The 22466-nt window shown below is 39.7% G+C and overlaps 1 protein-coding gene across 1 annotated transcript in view; it reads right to left on the reverse strand.

Moving 5' to 3' along the window:
- Positions 1-22466, reverse strand: part of myo3b (myosin IIIB) — a gene marked incomplete at its 5' end in the record, with an annotated part of 65874 nt that overhangs the window by 36633 nt on the left and 6775 nt on the right. The window contains 15 exons of the mRNA XM_085435095.1: positions 1502-1631; positions 3052-3140; positions 3274-3427; positions 4557-4704; positions 5513-5723; positions 6319-6445; positions 6559-6673; positions 6752-6850; positions 6931-7133; positions 7279-7362; positions 7643-7747; positions 8203-8319; positions 8415-8499; positions 11833-11988; positions 15407-15472. Of these exons, the coding sequence (XP_085291221.1) occupies positions 1502-1631; positions 3052-3140; positions 3274-3427; positions 4557-4704; positions 5513-5723; positions 6319-6445; positions 6559-6673; positions 6752-6850; positions 6931-7133; positions 7279-7362; positions 7643-7747; positions 8203-8319; positions 8415-8499; positions 11833-11988; positions 15407-15472 (1889 nt within the window). The remainder of the gene's footprint in view (positions 1-1501; positions 1632-3051; positions 3141-3273; positions 3428-4556; positions 4705-5512; positions 5724-6318; positions 6446-6558; positions 6674-6751; positions 6851-6930; positions 7134-7278; positions 7363-7642; positions 7748-8202; positions 8320-8414; positions 8500-11832; positions 11989-15406; positions 15473-22466) is intronic.

A 22466-nucleotide genomic window follows, 5' to 3' on the forward strand; every position in this document is an offset into this window, starting at 1 on the left:
ATTGTGTCCTCACTGCAGTGTGACATGTGCATCACCACAAACATTAACCTCCAGTGCATTCATGCACAATATGTGTAGTCCAAAACCCCAGATCCAGCATTTCGCTTTCATCTCTGCATCCAGGCCGCTGCAGGTCTACGATGATGTCCCCTAGTGGTGACACACTGAGGGGGCGGCCCAGACAGTGAAACCACCCTGGTGTAAAACAGATTTCCATCAGATCGCCCCAGATAATGGTAATTTCACAGATAACAGAGAATCCATAATGTGGAGTAAAATGCAAATTAAATCTCCCCACAAATTTTACCCCGAAGAATAGATTTATAATTTTCTCATGCGTTACTGTATCTCACTTAAACAGTGCTCCATCTTTTCCGGCACGATAAGCCCGAGCAGTGTTTCATAGCTCTTTATCTAACGAGATGATCTGCGGGTCCACAAGCTGCAATATGAAAATCGGACCTCTGACTCTAAAATTAAAAAAGATCTGTGTAAGCACGGTGTTTCTAAAAGAATCTTAAACATTTCAGGATAGTCAGGACAGACACAAACACAGTTGAAAAGAAAAAAGGAAATAAAGAAGCTTTCAGGAGTGCAGCAGTAAACACTGCAGCACATCTTAGTTTCTATTCAGTGCCTTTGTGCACTGAAATTAAGTGTTCACTGAATTGGGTTTTATAGAGTGTACTTTTCTGAAGCTCGTAATTGCAGAAAGGAAGTGGCTGAAGGCTCCCTCGTGCACAGCCAGCAATTGAAGTTTGCAGACACGCTGCACAGATTTCTACAGGAGTCTCAGCTTAGGTGCCTTTTGTGAATCGAATCTCCTTCTAATGCCACTGGGAGAGAAAGCAGGAATTTACAGGTGCCTAAAAAAGGAAGTGAATCACATAAAGTGGCTTAGCTGAAATAAAAGTAGGAAGTGGGAATCTGATAATATAAAACATCTATTAGCATTTCAGCTAAATCAAGTGACCAGGAGGGCCCCAGCCCCAGCTAATGACAAGCACATTACTCTACCTTCATTTAACCAACAGAAAAGAGGTGGGAAGAGTTGCTTTTGTGTTCTCTAAATACTCTTTTTTCATCCCCTGGGTATTTAGAAACCTTATCATAAAAATATCCCACTGCACCCACAATCTGTAGATAGCATTCAGCAGAGGGAAACCAAGAGGGACAGCTTAGTGAAAATAAAAACAGAGCGCCATGCGGAGAGCTGAGCCTCTCAAGAGATAATGGAGACTGCAGATTTATCCGAGCACGGCACGCAGAGGCTTGAAATGAAGGGGGGCTTGGGGGGGGGGGGGGGGGGGGGGGGGGGCAGCAGATGCCTGGGAGTCGCGTCTTAAAGAAACCCACTTACCTGAACATTTATGGGAAGAGTACACAGCAGCACTATTCACTGAGTGATATAGTCCCGCAATTGTTAACAAAAGGAAAGTTTCCATTTCCTCTGTGGCTAGTGGTTAGTTGCTGAGATTTTCTAAATAGCATTATATCATACCTGTTTTAGTTAAGGGGCTGGAAAACAGCTGCTGCAAAAGTTTGTTCTCTGACGTCCTCAACACCACAACAATGTCTGCAGGGAGAGTGTCTCTGTTTTTCTCCAAAAAGCCATTCACATTGTACATTACCTGTTGAGTAGGACATGAGAAATACACGTACGTGTAACAGTCAATTCACATTTTCTGAATCTGAATTGTCATCACTCTATGATAAGGCTGAAATTAATGCTGGGGTATGGTTTAATTTATATATATATATATATATATATACACACACACATCTTATGTGAGGGTAAAAAGATCCCAGAGAAAACTGATGTTCCTTTTAACCACAGAAAAACCACAGGTGTGAGCAATAAAAATACTGATGGCTGAAATCCATTTGAGGTTCAGTTGCCGGTGTTGTGCATGCTGCTTCTGCCAAACTGTCAAAGCTTACTGGAATACAGATGTTTTTAGAAACACCTGCGTTTTTCCTCAGTGACATGCGATAAGTTTGCTGTGCCGCTATCCAGTCCTGGATTTATGAAAAATTCCAATAACACAGTTCACACAGCTTGGTGATTCCCAAAGAGCTATTAGCTGAAAGCTTGGCATATCTCGGCATGGTGTGCAGTATGTCATTAAAAAATCTGAGGAAACTGAACAACTAAAGGACAAAGGAAGAAGTAGCAGCACTAAAAAATGTCTAGCAGATGAACAGTATCTGAAAGTCATGGCCTTAAGAAATAGGAAGAAATCTACTGTTTGCTGAACCCTCGTCAAAAATGGTTTCCCAGCGAAGGATGGCTGTCAAGAAGCCATTCTTAAAGAAGGGAAACAGGGAAAAAGGGCTGAGGCCTATCCTAGCTGTCATGAGTTGACAGGCAGGGTTTCTAATCTGTCACAGGGATAACACAGAGAAACAGACAACCATTCACATTCACCCCTTTGGCCAAATTAGAATCACCAGTTACCTACACAGGCAGATCTTTGTAGTATGGGAGCTCGGGTACCCAGAGAGAATCTATGCAGGTGCAGGGAAAGAGGGTAGACCCAGCTGGGTGGTAGATTTGAACCCAGGACCTGGTTGCTATGAGGCTCCAGTCCTAACCACTGCTGCACTGTGCCACTCTTCATATGTTCGCATGTCTCATATTATAATCCACTCAAAAAAGTGTCTCTTTTCACATTTTCTTCATATAAGATATTTATAAGAAATAAGTATGAAAAAAGTTAACATTATGAGAAAATGTGAAGGATCAACTAAGATAGACTTTTTAGTAAAATTTCACAGACTTATAGGATTTTGTTTCCTATTTTTCTCTATATGGGATGTAATAATTTTTTTTAAGTCACAACAAACCTAATCAGAGCCCAAAACAGATGTAGAGAAAAATCCTTCCATAAAGTATGCAGATGTTTATGAAATACTCAAAGTAAAGGCATAATCAGAATAGAAGGTTTTACCAAGCATTTCAAAGGCCTGAACACTGGTTTACATGCTCACACCCATCATCATCAAGGCAGTAGATTGTTAGTTAAACACATCCAATGAAGTATCTGATACCTGTCCGGCATAGTGCTGAATTCCAAAACAAAGCTCCACTCGTTTTGGTATCCAAAAATATTTGCAGCGCAAATTGTCCTCAAACTTATCTGTAAAGAAGACATGTAGAAGAAAATTACAGCACGTGAAGGCTCATTATGCATTGATCTGTGAACTCTTATGTAACTGAGTTATTTTATGTGCTACATCTCAGCATGTTTGCGACTGTAGTTCCAATCTTACCCACTAGGGTCTGGTCGGTGGCCTGAGGGAAGCGGCTCTCTTCATCCAGCAGGGACAGCAGACCCATGGGCTTCTGCAGAAACATGTCCAGAATGGGCCTATTGTCCTCATACTCCACCAGGCTGGCATCAACTTCCTCGCTCTGGTATTCCATCTAATTAGAACCAGTGAATGCAGAATAATAATCTAGTTATGGTTTCCCTAAATGACCCAATTAAACAATCTAGGCTAAATATGCAATGTGCATGTGTGGTTTAAAAAAAAAAAAAAAGAGTTTCTAATCAAGCAAACCACACACTTGCAGCCAGCTGTGTGTGTCTACGGCTGAAATTTACAGCGTAATAGTCTTTTACTGAATGCATAAAACAGAACAGCTCCAAACCAACAAATAGAGCCACTTACTTATTCATAATTTATTTCAATGTGCAAATAACCCAGAGTCAAATCACATTATTGCATCTATTTAATTTCAGATCAAAAAGTTGTTTTAAATATATATTTTACTAATAAAGTGGAACCAATGGATCTAAACCATCCTCATGTTTAAATCATTAAGTCAGAATAATCAGTTTCTGTGTACAGCAAGACTGAAGACATCCACACACAAAATAAAGATCCCCTTTCCACCGAGCATTAGCCCTACATCAGGGGAGGATGTTTTCCACAAGCTAAAGGCCTTTTTTTCAGAGATCACTGCTATAATTAATCTGAACGGGGAAAATGTAGCTTCCAATAACACTTCTGGTCCTGGAGAGAGCTAAAAATGTGAATGTAAATGAAAGTGCAGAGGCTATTATTAGTCCATATGCCGTGCGGAGTTTGGCCTCAATAAATAATAGTTTGTATTTTTCTAAAGAAATGCACACTGAGCTATCTAATGAGAAAATGTGCCACATCACTAAACCGAGCCACTTTTCTTGAGTTCTCTTTAAAAAAGACTGTTGCAAAGTTACTTCAAACAAAAGGGTTTCTGATTGATGTCAATTCATTTCCATCGAGGAAAAAAGGCTTTTCGCACTTCAGGGTAAACAGCTTCATTAAATCAATTAAGAGAGTAATTTGGGGTGACTTGTAGGAAAAATTAATGTTGAGAGCTTTTCTGAATTGGTAACTGTGTAAACACCAAATTTATTTAAGTGACTAATTTCCATAATAGTGTTTTAAATGGAATGTTCTCTGCATATTTTGTGTTATTCTTTCACCCCAAACACATTACAGTGGTATCTTCTACTTTGTGCATTAGAGCGGATCATTTAAAACCTATTTATGCATGAAGAACTCACCTGTTCGAGAGCAAATATGTGCTGGTTGAAATAAAACTGAATCTGCTCGTTTGCGATGTTGATGCACAATTGCTCAAACGAGTTCTTCTTGAAGTTTTCAAATCCAAAGATGTCCAGGATTCCCACATTCATGCCGCTCTCTACGGCACTTCAAAGGAAAAAAAGGGGGACAAACAAACTTATTCTTCTATGCGATGGAACAAGCAAATCCCCAGCAGCCATATTAATTGATAAAACTTTAATGATAATCCAAGTTCCACCCAAATACGGAGTCTGGTCTGGATGGCCTAGTCTGACGAGAAATCATAAACACCGTCTTTGAAAAAGTCAGATCTTCTTAAATGGCTTTTATTTCAGTCTCTATTGATTTAACCTCCAGTTATTTTCAATGTCTGCACTAACAATACTCACTTCTGCAACACAGCATAGATATTTATGATCCTGTATTTTATATTCAGTGCTTGGAGCTGCTACTTTCATGATCAGTCATTACCCACAGTATGTAGAGGTCACCTTTAACCAGTGCTACCAGGTTATTAATGGCAATAAGGAAACGGCTAAGATGACTGGAATGCAGACGGGAACTCTGGCTTCATCTCTGAGAGACGACTCCTTGACAGTCAATGCTCATATTTATGAAGGAATTCTTTTGGATCAATGAAAAGCCTCTTTGCAGTCTCTCTGAAGTCTTTTTAATCATCTGAACATTATTTTCTCTGCACGCAACTCTGTATCAAAAATTTATTAAAACTTTTTTCTTTTTTGCTCTCCTTTTGCTTGTCTTGTGCTTTCCCATTGATATTCCCCTCTTCATGTTTGCATCTACCTCTGCAGACTTCCAGAAAGGTCATCAGAGCTTTGCAGAAACTGAGTGAGAAATTACACCCCAAGAAATTACAGAAAAGACAAAAACAGTGGGCATGCAAACAAATTGTTCATCACTAGCACGCACTGACCAGACATTCATGTCAGGCTGCAGGAGTGAGTTGATGCGATTCACTATCCAGCTGAACAGGCGTCCGTACAACGCCTTGGACATGGCGTCTCGGACATCGGCGGCTTTGTCCACGGTGTTGGAGCGGATGATGGTTTCGCCCCTCGTGACCACACACTGAGAGGTAAGTGCTTCCTGGAGCTCCTCGGGTCCAATGCTGAGGAGAGACGCAGCTGAGAAAAAGGCGAGACAGTCAATCAGTTTCACAGTGAAGAGATTACTGCATCTTATCACAATACTATAATAACAAACTATAACATGGTTATACTGCAGATATTTAAAGTGGAAGGTGGAAAGATTCCCTTTTCTCAAATTCTACAACATCACCTCAAATCAACAGCTCAATGATCCCAAACACACATCTAAACTGTTTTGGAGATGGATAAAAATTTGTGGACTTTATTTAAAAGCCAGCTGAGCTCTACCAATTCTCCCAACAAGATTGGTCAAATATCCAAGCTTGCTGATCATGGTGCAGCTTGCTAAGGGGCATTTACCCAAATATTAGTGAGAGGTAATGTATATGTCTGAGCCTATATGCATACTTTTGACCATGTGTGGTTTAGAGAATATCCAAGATACATTCAAAATCACACTACACCCTACAAGTTCTTGTTTTTAAAGCAGCTAAAGATGTACAATCCTGTTTTTTTGCAGCCAGTGATTAACTTCCTAAAACACTTCAGGTCGTACAAGTTTATGGGAGTCACCGATGACCATTTTTTATTTACAGTCAATGCTTACAACACACATTGCCTAACATCTCACCGTTCTCTAAGGCCTCTGAGTTAGGCACTTCACTAATATCGGTCTGATGCTGGGATGTGATGGAGGCAAATTCAATATTCCCAGTATTCAAAATTGCTGAGAGAATTTTGTAAGCAGAGTCGACCTCCTAAAAACAAGATATCAAAAGAAAATTGTTACATATTACGTATTTTATATATTACAGCTCTCAATAGATCTGTGCCCAAACATTGCATATGTGATTGCTTGAGTGTTTAGTACCTCTTCTGTAAAGCCGATATTTCGGAAGCACTCCTGAATGGCATCAAACTGCTCTTTATATTGTTTCCTTGACACAATGTCTTGCATCACTTTGCAGTGCTGACTGTCAATGTACCTGCAGATTCATGTTATGACAGTCAAATTAGTTTCCACATTGTGAGGAGCGAATGATGGGATTATTTGCATCACAAACCTGGGAGGTGTCCCATCTGGCAGCCTGTAAGTCTTCAGCTCGTCTTGGTGGTAAAGGCCGGCATATATGTAATAGAATATGTGGAAATTTTCCTCCCCTCTGAAGGAAAAACAAGCAGAAGTTAGATGAATTACTCAAATCCAACCGCAGGAAGGAAAAAAGCAAGGGCAGCTGCTTACGGCGCCTGTTTGATGACCCTCGACTTCTCCAGCAGGTATTCAGATATCTTGGCCCCAATAACCGCTCCTGTCGGCGTGAACTTCATCTCCAAGTACTTGCCGAAGCGACTGGAGTTGTCATTGATTGCCGTGCAAGCGTTTCCAAAGGCCTCGACGAGAGGGTTAACCTGCAAAATCTTCTCACGGAGTGTCCGATTGTTTGCCTGAGAGCAACAAAATAATTATTTCATGAACTCTGGTAGATTTTTAAGATAGTTTATGAAGTAGTTATATCAAGTAGTTAAGTCTGGTATTAACAAGTTAGAAATGATGATGAAAAATAGTGACCAAAGAGCTACTATGCAGTACCTTTCCCAGGAAAGTAAGATGCTGAACAATTAAATGAGCACTTTCTGTTTTCCCAGCACCGCTTTCTCCACTAATGATGATACACTAAACAAACGAGATAACAGTTCATCAAGCGGGAACACTGACATCATATACCATAATTTTTTCATATGTTATTTACTAACATTTCCTTGCTCCTTTGCTTTTGTCCAAAAGTTTCCAAATCGACATTAAAAAATAACTGATTGTAATTAAAAGAAATTGCTCGAAAGCATTTGTAAAACCTACAGTGCTTTATACAAAATAATTTTCATTATTATTCTATCAGTTTTAGGATTGCACGGTACAATGCTTCAACCTATTCAGTCACTTTTCTGGAAGATACCTGGTCTTTGCAGAATGTCACCATGCCTTGGTAAGCTGCATCTGCAGTAGCAAAGATGTGTGGAGGGTTGTCAGCTCGCTTTACGCCATGGTACAGCTTAGAGAACTAAAAGGGGCATAAAAGTATTCATGAAGACTTTTATTTTTATTACGGCTTTGAAGAAATTAACAACCAACAGCTTGGAGAAGACAAAACTCTGCAGCGTCACATAATATCAATATCGGATATCCAGTGAAGAGAAAATTTGAGGAAAAATGCATGCAAAGTTGCTGACTATGCATTAGAGATGTTTAGAGTAATTTAAAAGATTAAAAATAGTTGATTTAAACTGACTGAGCAGAAAATTTGGGGGCCAGATTGTTGCACTAACTAATATGACAATTGCCATAATAGTTGCTGTTACTGTGAATAAAAACAAAATAATAATAATAACAATAACTAGCCCTACAAATAGAGTATCCACTAAAGCAGAACCTGCATCATGACTGGCATCCATTCATCATTTCCACTGTGTTTGTAAAAAAAACACAAAAACTATTTGTGACTGATGTGTTACCGACCTGAGGAGAGTAGATGCTGAGATTCTGGAAAGGATTGAGAGCGATGAGGATGTCACCGACGTAAGTGTACACCTGCAGCTCATCATACCTCTTGTGGAGATGGCTGATGATTGTCTCCTGCAGAAAAGAAAACACACACACACAGCCTAAAATCAACAACTTTTCAGCTTGGGCTCATCAATGCATGACGAGATAAACACATAAAATCCTACCTCGTCTAAGAACTCCAGGTTCACCAGATCATCATCAGGACAGCTCTCTATTATGAGGGTTTTACGAGTATTGATCCGGACGTGCCTGTATGAAGTCAAGGACACGAGATGCCTTTTAAGCCTGTAAAGTGACCACTAAATGAGAAACAGTAGTGTGACTGGCTGAATGTAATACCCAGTCACTTCCATGTTTTTCACGAGGCCCTTTAAGCTTTCCCAGGGGACAAAACTCCTATTATCACAGGATGTGGTTGCACTTTATTCATGTTTTGACCTATCACTCTCCAAAGAGCCCCTGTGGACAGAGGTCAACTAACCTCCAGCTGGCTCCACGAAAACCTCAGGGGAAACCACAGAGTGTGAGAAAGAGAGTAAAACAGAGCGGTGCTTGTGAGTGCCTACTGCTTTGTGTGCTGTATGTGTATATGCACAACACAGAGTGGACATTTTGACATTTCTATAACATGTAATGCATCACAAATCTTAGCATGACTACCAATAATAGTCGCTTAGGACAACATGAATGTAGTCAATTCCACAGAGAAGAGACTGACATCAGCCAAACCTAAAAGCCATAAAATTTAGACCATTTTTATCAGTGTAATATGGTTTAGTGGAGTCAAAAATCCCATATACTACCATGAATCCAGACTCCAATAGTTAAGTCTGCATACAAAGCCTTTTACAAGTGAGTAACTACCAGTACTAGCTAGTCAATCTAGCCCTTTGCTGAGCTTAACCCACTTTGTTCCAATTAAGACTTTAGTGTGAAAATCTTGCTGGGAGCCAATTGTAGCAACATCCAGTCAAAGGCCATCTACAGTCTAAAAAGTCAATAAAGTGTCACAAATCTGAGAATAACTGCCAAAAATAGTTGCTTAAGACAGCATAAAAAAATCAAACTTACAATCTTTCTTAAATTTAGGGGGTTATTTAGGGGTTTTTTTCAGCAATCAAATATTTATATTGTGCTAATAATATAAATATTCATTGTCCAGCCTCCTATGATAACCTTTTTATAATACACCAAATCACTGAAGGTTCTATTATGACATCATGTTGCACAGCAACCACACACCATTGGGCTAGAGTGACCCATTTCCTTATCTTCCTATAAGACACTTAAGCTCTGTAATGTTTTAATTTCACAACAGTAACATCTACTTTAGTAAATACCAATACACTCATTTTGTTATGCATCTCCAAATTGTATTTGCATTTCCATATAATAAATTACACTAACTGTCACATTACCTTGTGAAATCAAGGTTTCTGTATTTGTAGACCATATCAAGATTTTAATATCAGAAAAATATTTGTATATTTGTACTTTAAGGCAAAGGCATTTAAAGCTACTAGAATGAGTCTAGCTGGAATATAATTCCAGCATGTTATTTACACGTATAGGTAATTGTGAAATCCTCTTTGACCTTGTGATTTTTATATTTGATTGAACAAAATCTTTCATACCAATTTTTCATTATATATACTTGAATGGGGTGGAAAGTGTGTGGCTGAAAGGGGAAGCAGTGCATTTATATCTAAACAACATCTAACACCCCTAGTTTTTATTTACTTTGGTTTTTTTATTTTTGCTTTTGTAAGTGTGATTAAGTACATCAGTTTATTAGCAGCACGACAGACTAAACAATACTGCAGCATGCACTTCTATAAATAACCAGTAGCTTTGTGGTTGGTACTACAACACAGGGAGCAATATTGCATTTTGGATAGCGTTAACATTTCTTTCACCACTTTTGTTTCCAGAGTTATTAACGTTCCAAACAAGAAGAAAAAAGCAAATACAATTAAAAATGAACTTGACAGATTTTTTCTTTCATTTTTTTTAGAAACCACAATAATAATATTGCCGAATGTACTCAGCGAAATCATATAGTAATACTGAGATAGCCATAACATATCTTAACCTAACCAGCCCAGTATTAGTATCATGACATTTTGACTTGTCTATGCTATTTTTTTTAACATGCAGCTGAAAGCCGTCCCAGTTTTCAAACAATATTAATAAGCATTTAATCAAGTGTCAGGTCAGATAAGTGGGCCATATTTAATTTCACTTCTTTGACTCGTAAGCCTGAAGAGCTTATGATAAAACAGGGTTAAGTAACAGTAACAAGTAATCTCTAAACGTGGACTAGTTAGGTTGCATTGTGCAACCTAATTTTAATGCTTGGTGGTTTGGGGCTTCAACAAAAGCACAAACAATAGTTTTTTTCTTTTCTTTTGTCACATTTGTAACATGCATCCATATTCCATTATAATAAATATACAATCATAAGACTAGCTCGAAATATAAATTCAAGCTTCAGGTTAGGAGCTTTTTCCTCATCTACTTTTTGAATTAATTCTCTATTCTGAATATAGTGTAAATGCAACAGCACAGAAATATGCTCAGTATGTGGTCCCTATAAAGTCAATCCCCGTCATCATGTCCCTTAGAGAAAGACTTGAGACCTCTAGCGTCTCACTCGCTCCTGCTTTGAAGTAAATCACACTATTCCACCTACGGCAGCTACTTTTAAGTTCTCTATGTCTTTATTCTTATCTGGAGTCATTGTTTGCTGATCTGTGGCATGAGAGACTAAACCAGGCGAGCCCAGTTCTCGCCCTACAAGCTCCTAATCCCATTATCCACTTTCACTGTGGACAGGAATTCGGGATCAGGCTCAGGCACAGACTCTGCACACTCCCGGGAGTAAACAGAGTTGGCACAACATCAAGACTCTCAGTCAAGGGCAGGTTCAGCAAACTCCTTTATAATGAAGATTAAGCAATGCCAAAGTCAGTATTTCTCCAGTAAACAGGAGACTTTCTGCTCTGTCGCTTGCTGCCATGTGAGTGTCAGGGTGAAGATTTAACTTTCAACATGTGCCTTTTCATATGGCTGCGTTCATTTTTTACACACATAAGGAGGTTGTAAGGTAGTTGCTATTTTAATTAATGAAGGAAATAACTAATTAGCTCATTAAAAGTGAACAGGCTGTAATGCTGCCATGTCACCTATTTCTGGGTGCAAATCTATATTTAATTATTCCATCATTGGGTTAATTGGTTGGAGAAGTGATGTGTACTAAGTACATCCACTGGACTAATTGGGATTTATTAATCTAAGGTTACTCAGCACAATAACTCCTTCTGAATTAGTCATACTGCCCTTACTTCTCTTTAATCACATACTGTAATTTCCATTACTCTGTTTCATCTTCATTTCTGTGCTGGAGTGTAAGAAGATGAGACCCTGCCCCCTACTGGACAGAAAAAATATCAGCACCCAATCCATGCCTATCAGTGAAATAGAGATCTTCAACATCCAAATGAACTAATACAGTTTGCATCTTTACTATTTCATAACAGGGAAATTTAAAACAAAACAAAACATAAGATTTGGGATACTTACTTGGATTTGGTTTTGCAGCCTATTTGTTGCTGCTCTTGGATGAGAGCTGCTAACTGCTGACGGAGAGCTATGTCCTTGCCATGGGCCTGCTTGATGAAGGGGTGCTCCAGAAGGTGGGTCACAGATGGACGTGCCTCAAAATCCTTTATCAGACACCTTAAAACAACAAAATATCACACAGTTACCTCTAAAACCCTCAGACAGACAAACTGTCCTTCATCAGTCTATAAATCAGAGTGAATTCAACAGTTAAGTGCAGTCACCTGAACATTGCGGGGAGCTGATTTGTCTGGATCAACTGTGAGTGATACTCATACCAGTGCGGTGCCGCTTGCAAGTGTTTTTAAGCGTGGGTCACTAATCGATCCTTCTCCGAGGACCACATGGTCACTATCACCATGGCCCCGAGTCCAAACAAGCCCTGCTGCGGCACAGCGGCAGGTCCTATCTGTGATCTGCAGTGTTTGCCAGCAAGTGATGTCACTTTGTGATACAGGCCTGCCTGCAGCAACCCTTCAGCCACTGATGTCAGTTTGCTGATACGAAGGCTCTTCTAATATTGACTCTTCTGCGCCACACACACACACTGAAACACCCGCAGAACACATTTGGCTTCACCCTCTGACAGTTTTGATATATTGCTAGACTGGAAATCACTACCCGAGTGCCACGATACATCTACCAGACATCCAGATTCGTGCTGTTCGTTTACAGCCAAAGACTTAAAAGATTCTGAACACCAACAATTGTACTCAGAGGAAAGATAGGAGTAAAAACACTGATCTAGCTTCTAACACCTAATCGACACTGAAATTCTGTTTCTTTTATCAGTTTAGGCTCAGAAAGTTAATTCCATGAATTCATTAGCGTCAGAACATTAAGTGGAGGTTGCTGCTATTAGCAAGGCTGTGCTGCTGGGAGACTGAAAGGCAGGCCACTTTGTCATAGGAGTCAGTTCTTTGGCTGCACAAGTGCAGACACCGGTGATGGATTTATTATCCCCCCCACCCTCCGCCTCAGTTTCCTCCTTCCATACACACACATATACACAACAAGCCTGACAGGACTGTCAGAGGGTTCACAAAAAGCCTGCAAAGCTTGATAACATTGTCCAGCCTCCTCACATTGAACTCTGGTGGGCTTTGTTTGAGGAGATTAACTTTGATATGATATCACACAATCCATTAACCCAGATTACAGAGCTGCAATCCAAAGAGTAGCCAATAAAAACCAGGACAATGACATTGTAAAAAAGTAATATCTGTGCTGATTTAAGGAGAAATATGCCTCCTGACCAATCAAAAACTGAAGTGACATAAAAAAAAATCCAACAGGCCTTTGAGGCAGATGACGTCTGCTTGTTTTTACTCTTTTTTCCACCAATGCAATCAGAAACCATCCCTACACAAATAACCCTCCAAACAAATTGAATTTATTTTCTCATTACAGTTAAGGCCTGCACGCCTCTCTGCAGTAGATATTAGGGTTGTATTTTCTAGGCCTCCACTACATTATTAGCTTTGCACAGTGTAGGAAATGATAAGTTATCTGGCCCTCAGATAGCACTGATAACTCAGGTGAATTAGTTTGTTCCTCTGTGGCAGATTTATACAAAAGAAAGTCAATGAATAGAAAGAGAGGTTGATAGAATCGGGCAATAAAATATCAATTTCAGTTCCCTCTATATTTACATGCACATTCCCCCCTGATGTACAGATCTGTCTCCATATGTTTTACAGTTTCACACACTCATTGCACTACTAAAATAGTAATGCAAAAAAGAAAAGAAAAGAAAAAAGATTTGTCTTATTATTTGTCTTATGTGTGGAGGCACTGACATGGTATTTTTTATTTGTTTATTTGGATTCCCATTAGGGTAAGGGCAGCTGATCATTTAGGGGACTCCATTAAAAACACACATCAACACGCTTCAGAACGACATTAATAAAGCACTAAAAATAATAAAAGCAAACAAAAACAAAACGAAAACAGATTTACGAGAGTCACGTCTAAATTAAATGTTTTAGTGACCTCTTCAATTAATTCTGTTTTTTTGTTATCTGTCTGTAGAAAACAGCTCTCATCATAAAATTATCTGAAGGTCCAGCTGACCAGCACTCACTGGGTGTATCACATAATTATGACAAAAACAAGCCCAGCTCTTCTTTCAGTATACTCTGTGCATGAACAGACGACTGGTGATATGTCTGTGAAAGCGTCTGGACTTCTTTAAGTTGCTTGAAGACGTTTCACCTCTCATCCGAGAAGCTTCTTCAGTTCTAAGGTCAAATGGTGGAGAGTCCCAGATATAAACCTAGTGGGAGTGACCCCCCACAGAGGGACAAAAGGACCCCCTGATGATCCTCTAATCGCCTGAGTCAAGGTGGGAAACTGGGCGTGGGTCCCAATCAGCCAGAGTTTCGGGTGTGTTCATTGTGAAACCTGGCCCCACCTTATCATGCAAATTCCTGAGGTCAGATGGCCCAGGATGTGAGTGGGTCTTAAGGCGTCTGGGAAGGGATCTCAATATGTGAAAACTAATAACTAATGAATTAATAATTATTCAATTAATTATCCACAGTTTTTATTGCTTTGTACATTTGACCTTTTCTTATTTGAAGTTTCCTCTTTTATTTGAGGCAATGTAATGAAAGTATTATATTTAAAATTAGTATTATTATTTTTCCAGGAACATTTAATGTTTAACATTCTTCATGAACATATTTTGAAAGGTAGTATTACTTTATCCAGTAAATGTAAATCTATACAATTTTACAGACTTTTGGTGTATGTCAAGTTCTTCTTGTAAATCTATGGCTTTAATCTCAGACCTTTTTTTGAGATAGGACAGTGGAGAGAAGACTGAAAAGCTGGGAGAGACAACAGACAACACAGTATAAGGCCACGCAGTGGATTCTAACCATATCCTCTGCAGCAGCCTCACAGCAAACAGTCTGCCTACTGAACCCACTGAGCTTTACCAGCACCCAAGCTGAGAAATTCTCAGAATGATTATCCTCTGAGCTCAGTATTTGTTATAGTATCAATGGCACTAATACGACATAATGTAGATCACCCATAGTTCTGAGATACAGTATTTTTAGGTTGCCTTGGCACTCACAGCATCTTTAAGGTCACCTCAAAGATCTTCAGTGGCATTTAAAAGGTTAATTCATAAGCTACAGCTTGTATTTCAAAGCTGAAGCCCACTGTGGATCATAATCCTGCTGTGAGAGCAGATATTGTCTCAGTTTCACTTTTATGACATAGCAGATAACAGTAAAAATGTTCTGTTCTTGAAATGCTGCTCCTTTTTTCTCCTTAATACCGTTTGTGCTGTGGATAGAAGTCTGAGCTTCTGTCCACAGCACCTTTTTTTTCCCAAATCAATTCCTGTAATGCTTCTATTTGTTTCTTGTCACCATAAATCAGCAAAATCTGTAATTTCCCGCAGGAGGCCCAAATATTAAATGTTTCTTTCTTCACAGCCGTTTCTGTGAAAACGTCCACTTTTCTACAAAATCTTGACTGTAAGATGACAAAGGCTGACAGGCTGAAGTCAGAGGAGACTTACTGGCTGATGAAATGGCTGAAACTCCTGCTCCACTCTTCAGGATGTCGTAATGTGGGTGAGGGATTTCTGAAACACAAATCAAAACAACATTTAAAAAAAAAACAAAAGCTAAGGAGATATTAAAGGAAATTCGCATTAAATGATTATTGCTGTAAATGACCAAGATTGTCAGCATGTCTCCTGAATCATTTGACAAATGACGGCTGACAGTTAGAGTGCGACCATCAGACTCCTCTGAGAGTCTGATGGTCCGAGGACAAGCTGATCGGGGTCCAGGTCTGTGGCAGCCAGAGAAAAAGTGACAAATGATAACTGCTCCTCCACTGTCTGGCAGGAAGCATCTGCCATTGGGAGCCAAAATTATGGGAGCTAGTTATACCTCTGTCAGCAGCATTTACGGAGGCCATCCATAATGAGCCTAACACTTTTCAAGTGCGCACGATGACAGGAAGCAGGTCTGTATGAGGAGCCAAGGCTGGAAAGAGCCTGAGTACAGTCATCTTCACCAGGAGCCGTCAGCCTGACAGCCGGAGGCCGAGCTTTCTGTCACTGTCAGGCAAACAGTGACACACCTGGTCAATGCATTTACTGACTGTGTTAATTAGATCGCACATGCTGCTCTAGAAAGCTGCCAGACAAGCAGAGCAAAGAGGGAAAAACACAGTTTGAATTAAAAATGAAAACAGTTTAGTTTATGAAAAACACGGCATATGTTTAATATCTTTTTTTAAAGATACAAGGGCAAGGGGGGTGTTAGGGCACAAAATCTGTCATTTTCTACAGCACTAAGTTAGTCGAGTCTTTGATAAGAATTCAGACAGGCAATCCTTTCCAAAGTGCAGATCAAAGCCAGTAACTGACTGCCTCAATGCAACCTCTAATATGAGCCCGAAGACATGTTCTCGCCTTGACGTCGTACCATACTGCTTATACGTTACGTAGTCAATATAGCAGCGCACTGCTGATAACACTGTCAAGAGCACTCATTGTGCTTAGTGAACTCAGGCCGCATTTTTTCCTTCAGTTTTTGCGAGTACTGCCAGCTAATGTTGTAAACAAGAACGGCTTATTCAAATTTTGGACCAGGCAGAGCTCGTACTGTCAGGCTCGAGTCACTGTGGATCGAGGTGTCAACAACCCCTGACAGCTGTAGCAAGACAAAAATAAAGTCAGTAAAATGTCTGAATATGATACTAGATATGTGTAATTTTTAAGTCCTGTATTTACCATAGGACATAAAATATTACAATTTATATTCAAGGAGAAACTTAAGAAGTACTTCAAGCCTCTCCATAGTCTATTCTCCAGCCTGGACACACAATGCAGACATTGCAAACAGCACGTGTGATTACAGTCAACATCGTCATTATAAAACCTGACCGTTCTTCAGCATCTGAAACAAGCAGTGACATCCTTTAAATTTCACAAATCAACTAAAGCCACACTTAAGGTTTCAGTACCTTACACACTGCTGTTGTATTCTCCAGCTTGCATTAAGCAGAGACACAGTGGCCTTTATATAAGCTTAACAGAGAAGGAGTACCAGGGCCCCAAATAAAGACTTAGTCAGCGAATGGAGCACATACTTAACATTTTGGCTCATCCATCACTGCCGCCACAGCACCAGTACTTCTTTGAGCATACATGCATAAACACTGAGAAACTACAGCTACATTTATCATGTCCTTGGTAGCTACATCACCAGTGCCTCCAGTCCAGGACAGCACACAGAGACGGTAAGATAACTGCATCAAAGGTGGAGATATGAGAAGCCTTTAATCGTGATTGGAAAGTCATCCAACCAGACAGTGATTTCCTGTCAGGGATCGTCAGTGTCAGATAATGGGAAATTTGGAACATTAAGTGTACAATTACTTCACTACACTGACTTTTTTTCCTACATAAAATGCCAATATAGAAAAATCAAGGCGATGTGGCAGGTTTTTTACAGTAACAATGAGCGATTTGATAAAACATCAGTGGGGTACACGGTTTCAAAATTCAGCATTATTTCTGCCATTCATCTGTGACAGAAAATGTGGCAGGTTTCCAACCCTGATCATCCACAAAAATATTTCATTTTTGCTGGTGGATGAGGGATTTTGAGCCAAGAAAGCAACTAAGGATGGATGCGTTTTCTCTCAGTCTTAGCTCCATAACCTGTTAAATGTTCATCAGCAGTTATTGCAATAAAAAAAATAGCATTTAAAACAAAGCCTAAAAACAGCCTTAGGCACAGATCATTGTCATAACAAGCTACGAGGCAGCCAAAGTCTGGACCTTTTAAATAATACAGTAGAAATTTGTACAAATCACTTGGACAGTCTGACAACCTAGACGGCTTTTATTTTGAAAAGACTTTAGGAAAAATTGGAGAATTGTTGGCCTCTGTTTTGGCGTTTAGGAGGTCAGCTCAATGCATAACTCATGAGGAATCCTAATTGGTGAACCAGAGGCACAGCGAGCCATTGAGTAAGCAATTTTCTCCCTTGTGCTATTTTAATTTCAGGGGAAGGAATAATCTGTATTTTGACATTTTGTTTTATTTCATTGTTTTATACAAACAACACTCTGCGTTCATATTTTTATAGACACTGTTGCTCCTGCAAAAGAGGGAAGCTGTACAAAATAAAATCCTTTATAGCTTTCAAAATTTCTGGGTTTGATTGTGTTGCAGCTTTAGGACCTAGTCTCTACAGAAGAATGGCCTTTTCTACTGGGGCACAGTTTGAGGAATAAGGAACCTCACTAATTTCTAACCACTGGTTGCAGCACAGGGCACATACATGCTAACATTTCTATATCCACCAGCAACCTTCAGGACTGAAAAATGAAGCCAAGCTAAAGTGCCAAAGCTGCAGTTCCTTCAATGGCCACTCGAGGCAGGCTGCAAACACGAGTCAATCCCCATACACTCCTGTGCTAGAAGACCAGAATTCAGCAATTTCCCATAATACTGCAAAAAACAATAAGTTATTCTTTAATGGAGAATTTCTCAAAGATTGTTTGGTGGACTCTGCCGTCCTTATATTCTCTGAGAAAAAAGAAGCAGTGAACCGTGACAAGATGGATCGAGGACATTGCGGGAAATCTGTCAAGAGTAGCTGTGAGACAGGCTGAATGCATGACTCAAATGCATGACTCTTGAGACAAGGCTAAAGCTTAAAGAGTGGCTTTAATGGAGAAATCGCTACAAAAAATTACAATATGAAACTCGGATAACTCTGGAACCAGGAAGTAATCTATATAGCAGGGATGGGATCCATAACACTCGTGAACATGGCCATAAACAAAGTGTGCAATTCTGACTTTTCTCCCTGGCTCTGGACGAGAGCTGTTATGTCCATGGCATATGCCAACTACTAATCTGTATACATGAGGTTACAGAGGAGATGGCAGCATGCAATCAGTGAAAGGGACCACAACAGAGAGTGATTTGTTCACACAGGTAAATGTATGCTTGGATAGGCTGAGGCTAAAATGGGAAAAAATGGGAATATTGATTAATTAGCTGTTGGGGTTTTACTCTACCTAGTCCACATTTTTATAGATATACTGGTAACCTGTCCAGAGTGTACCCCACCTCTTGCCCTATGACAGCTACAATAACCTCCATCTCCCTTGAACATTTACAAAAAAAATAAAACTAATATTGAGTTCAACTTATTGCTGCCGCCAACCACAACAGTTCCAGTTCCTCATGTGGACCTCTCGTCTCTATCTGTGGTGGCTTTCAAAGTTTGTTTTTTTAAATTAATATTTGGCAAATAACCAGGTTTATGCTGCACTTTTGGTGAGTAAAATAGCGATAGTAATACTAGTATTAATATCCTGTTTTATTAGCAGGTGTCTGTTTCTGTGCGCTCCACCCATGCAGCTTATGAATGCAGCTTCTTGATCGAGCTTGCTAGCATCAGCTGCTGAATTAGCACTCCATCCTCTGGTCTAAATACGGCAGTGTTTGCCATATTTAGACGACCAGCATGGTGGCAGAAAAAAGCGCTGACACCAAGGCTTCAAAATATGGTGTCCTGAAAGCAATAGGGGACACCACTTCTGTTGACATCTGTTCTGCTGCACACACTATAATACAAAACAGCACACAAGTCTGGATATCTTTCCTTCAGCTGAATGATTGTGTTAGCCTTTGTTGCCTCTGACAAGCCATCACTTACTTTTATTCTGCTTGTCCTGGTCTTACTCAGACACATACATGTACTATCTAATACGTAGCTAATATCGACAGGGGTAACGCTGAATAAACACAACCTTGGACATCTTCGCCAGCCGCCTCTAAGCTTTACAAAGTATTTTACACACACTTTGGTTTGACTTTACATGGAAACTGTGAGGCTGTGTGGCAACGAGAGCACTGGCTCAAGCAATTAACCTTTCCGCATATTAAATATCAGACACCATCTTCGTCTTGAGTATCTATAATTAGTTTTGCAGTTGATTTTACAGCTCTGTCCTCTGACATGCTCCATTACCTTCATTCATGGTCACCATGATCATCATACATCTGTCATACGCACTCAAAACAGCAGGTAATAGTTAAAAAAGCATCATGGACACCTTGGGTTCAATTTAGAAATTAAGCAACAAGCATATGCATGCTTCAACAGGGTGTCACAACTCATCAAGTGTGTGATTTTTCTGTCGCACAAACAGACCATTTACCAAGGTGCCCCTAATTCATCGAGCTCATCAGTGTCCTCTCTGACAGCTGTCAGTGCTTCTCTTATCATCCATGATAGCCTGCTGGGATGAGAATCATTTCCACCAAAAGCACGGCCAAAGCGGTGACATAATGGCTATCTGCTGCTGGGCTCAGGAGTGGCCCCACACATGGGCAATTAAATCCACAGCTTGACTCGAGAGACTGTCCAGCAAACAGCATAGGAAAGCAAGGAATGTGATCCACAACTGTGCATATTTGTCTTCCTTTTTACTATCTGGATGTGTTTCAGCTGAGAAAGAATGACTAAGTGGATAATACAGAAAAGATTAACTACCCGACAGTGAAACCTTTAGCCTGGAAACACATTACTACGTGCAACTGTAAAATACCAGAGAGATGAAAATGCTCATTACATGTTTTAGCGCTTACACAGGTTTCATAAAACATGCACCACTCAAGGACAATACTCCAGGTAGAGGCTCCTCTAGTAATAGTTTGTGATGTATTAAATTGAGAAGGAAAAAAAATTTGTGGATTGATCGAAACCTGTGACGATGAATCTCTTGGATTTCCTCATGAATCACTCTCACTGCCACCGAAGACCCAAAGGTGAAACTCATTTCCTTATTCACAAAGTCATAAAAGGTTTTTCTCATGATTTTGCCTGCGCCGCTGCAGCAATGGGGGAAAACATATTTAAGATAAATGACATGTTAACAGAATCATTTCATGGTTTGACACATTCATGGTGATTTATAACAACTTCTAAACCTTTAAGGTCCCGTTTTACACTAAAAAGCTAAAATACACATTTTGATTGGAAAAAAGATGACGAAATGTCACTGAAGTATTTGTTTCCAATTCTATCATCATCAGAGTTATTCATAAAGGGCGAAAGGTCAAAGAAACCTCAAGGAATGATTGAAAACTGTCTGGTGAAATGGAAATGTCTAATATTATGGCTGGTGATTAATAGGGAAGTATGACTGCAACTTGTTTCTTTATATTTTGCCTCCAAGAAGCCAGACTTTCTTTTAATTTGTGTGGTCTTGACTAACAGTCCCGGCTTTGTGAAGGTCTTTAAAACGTTTCTTTGGACACTGGGTGCTTTTATATTCATTTTCAGTCCAGTTCAGTTGTGGTACCTCATCATTTTTTAGAGGACTTTTGGGATTTTTTTTGCTAAGCTACTTAACACTGACCTCTGAATCATACATGCATCTGAAAGGCGCTTAACTCAAGGGATGAACCAGTGTCGCATCTACACATAACATTTTAAAGTGCATCTTTAGGCCCTTTACCAGCAGCCTGTCACAAAAACACATATTTTGTTTCCATGTCTTTAGCTGAATTGACAAAATATGCCAAAGATGGCACAGTTTGACAGGCCCAAAATAAAGTTTTTGCACTATCGAGGTGATTCCCAAAGAGACATTATCCTAAAATGTATAACAGCATGTTGTGCAGTGTGTCCTTACAAATATTAGGAAACTGAGGGATAAAAGACGAAATGGCAGGCCTAAAAAACATCTACAGCAGATGAACAGCATCTGAAAGTCGTGTCTTTAAAAAATAGGGAAGAATTTGACATTTCTGTCTCAAATTCTCATCTATATGTATATATATGTATGTATAGGTGAGAGGTACAACAGTGAGTGTCTACAGCCGTCTGTAAAACATCACGGAGACTGGTTTATGATTTGCAACGGATTTATTTTTCAGCCTGACAATGATCCCAAACACACTGCCAGTGCAGTAGAAGCAAACATTAATAGAAAAGCACACAGTGGGACACTATCAGTCATGGATTGGCCTCCTCAGAGCCCAAACCTCAACATTATTGAAGCAAAAGGCAGCTGACATCCAAAGAAGAGCTTTGAATATCATTCAAGAAGCCTGGAAAACTATTCCTGAAGACTGCTCTAAGAAAATGCAATCATACCAAGTGTTGACAATCAAACTTGGAATTGTACAAACTCTGTTTTTGCCTTACTTATTTTTTGCACATTTCAATAAATAATTGCATTTATTTCCGTGCAAAACATAAAGACATGAATGATGAATCCTCCAAACTCGATCCCAAAGCGAGAAAAAGAGTTACAAATGTGTTACAGAGTCAAAGCCTGACAAAATCTTCACCCATGCGCTCTGCCATCAGCTGTAATTTCTCGTATAATTATTTTACATTCTGGTTAAAATTTGGTGCTGATGAAATGCTGCGTTAGCTCCCATAATTCCTGCTACACAAGGCCTGCTCCCGAGTCTTGGCAGGGAGGAGATAATATTGTGACTGGGAGGAGGTGACAGCCTCATCTCAATGTGAATGGAGCTAATCACCAATGCAAATTGCAATCAGAAGGGGCATATCTCTACCTAACT

Source organism: Copadichromis virginalis, linkage group LG16, assembly GCF_057382275.1.
Source record: "Copadichromis virginalis isolate Kocher_CV1m ecotype Utaka linkage group LG16, C_Virginalis_male_GT1.1, whole genome shotgun sequence".
NCBI classification, from domain to species: Eukaryota; Metazoa; Chordata; class Actinopteri; order Cichliformes; family Cichlidae; genus Copadichromis; species Copadichromis virginalis.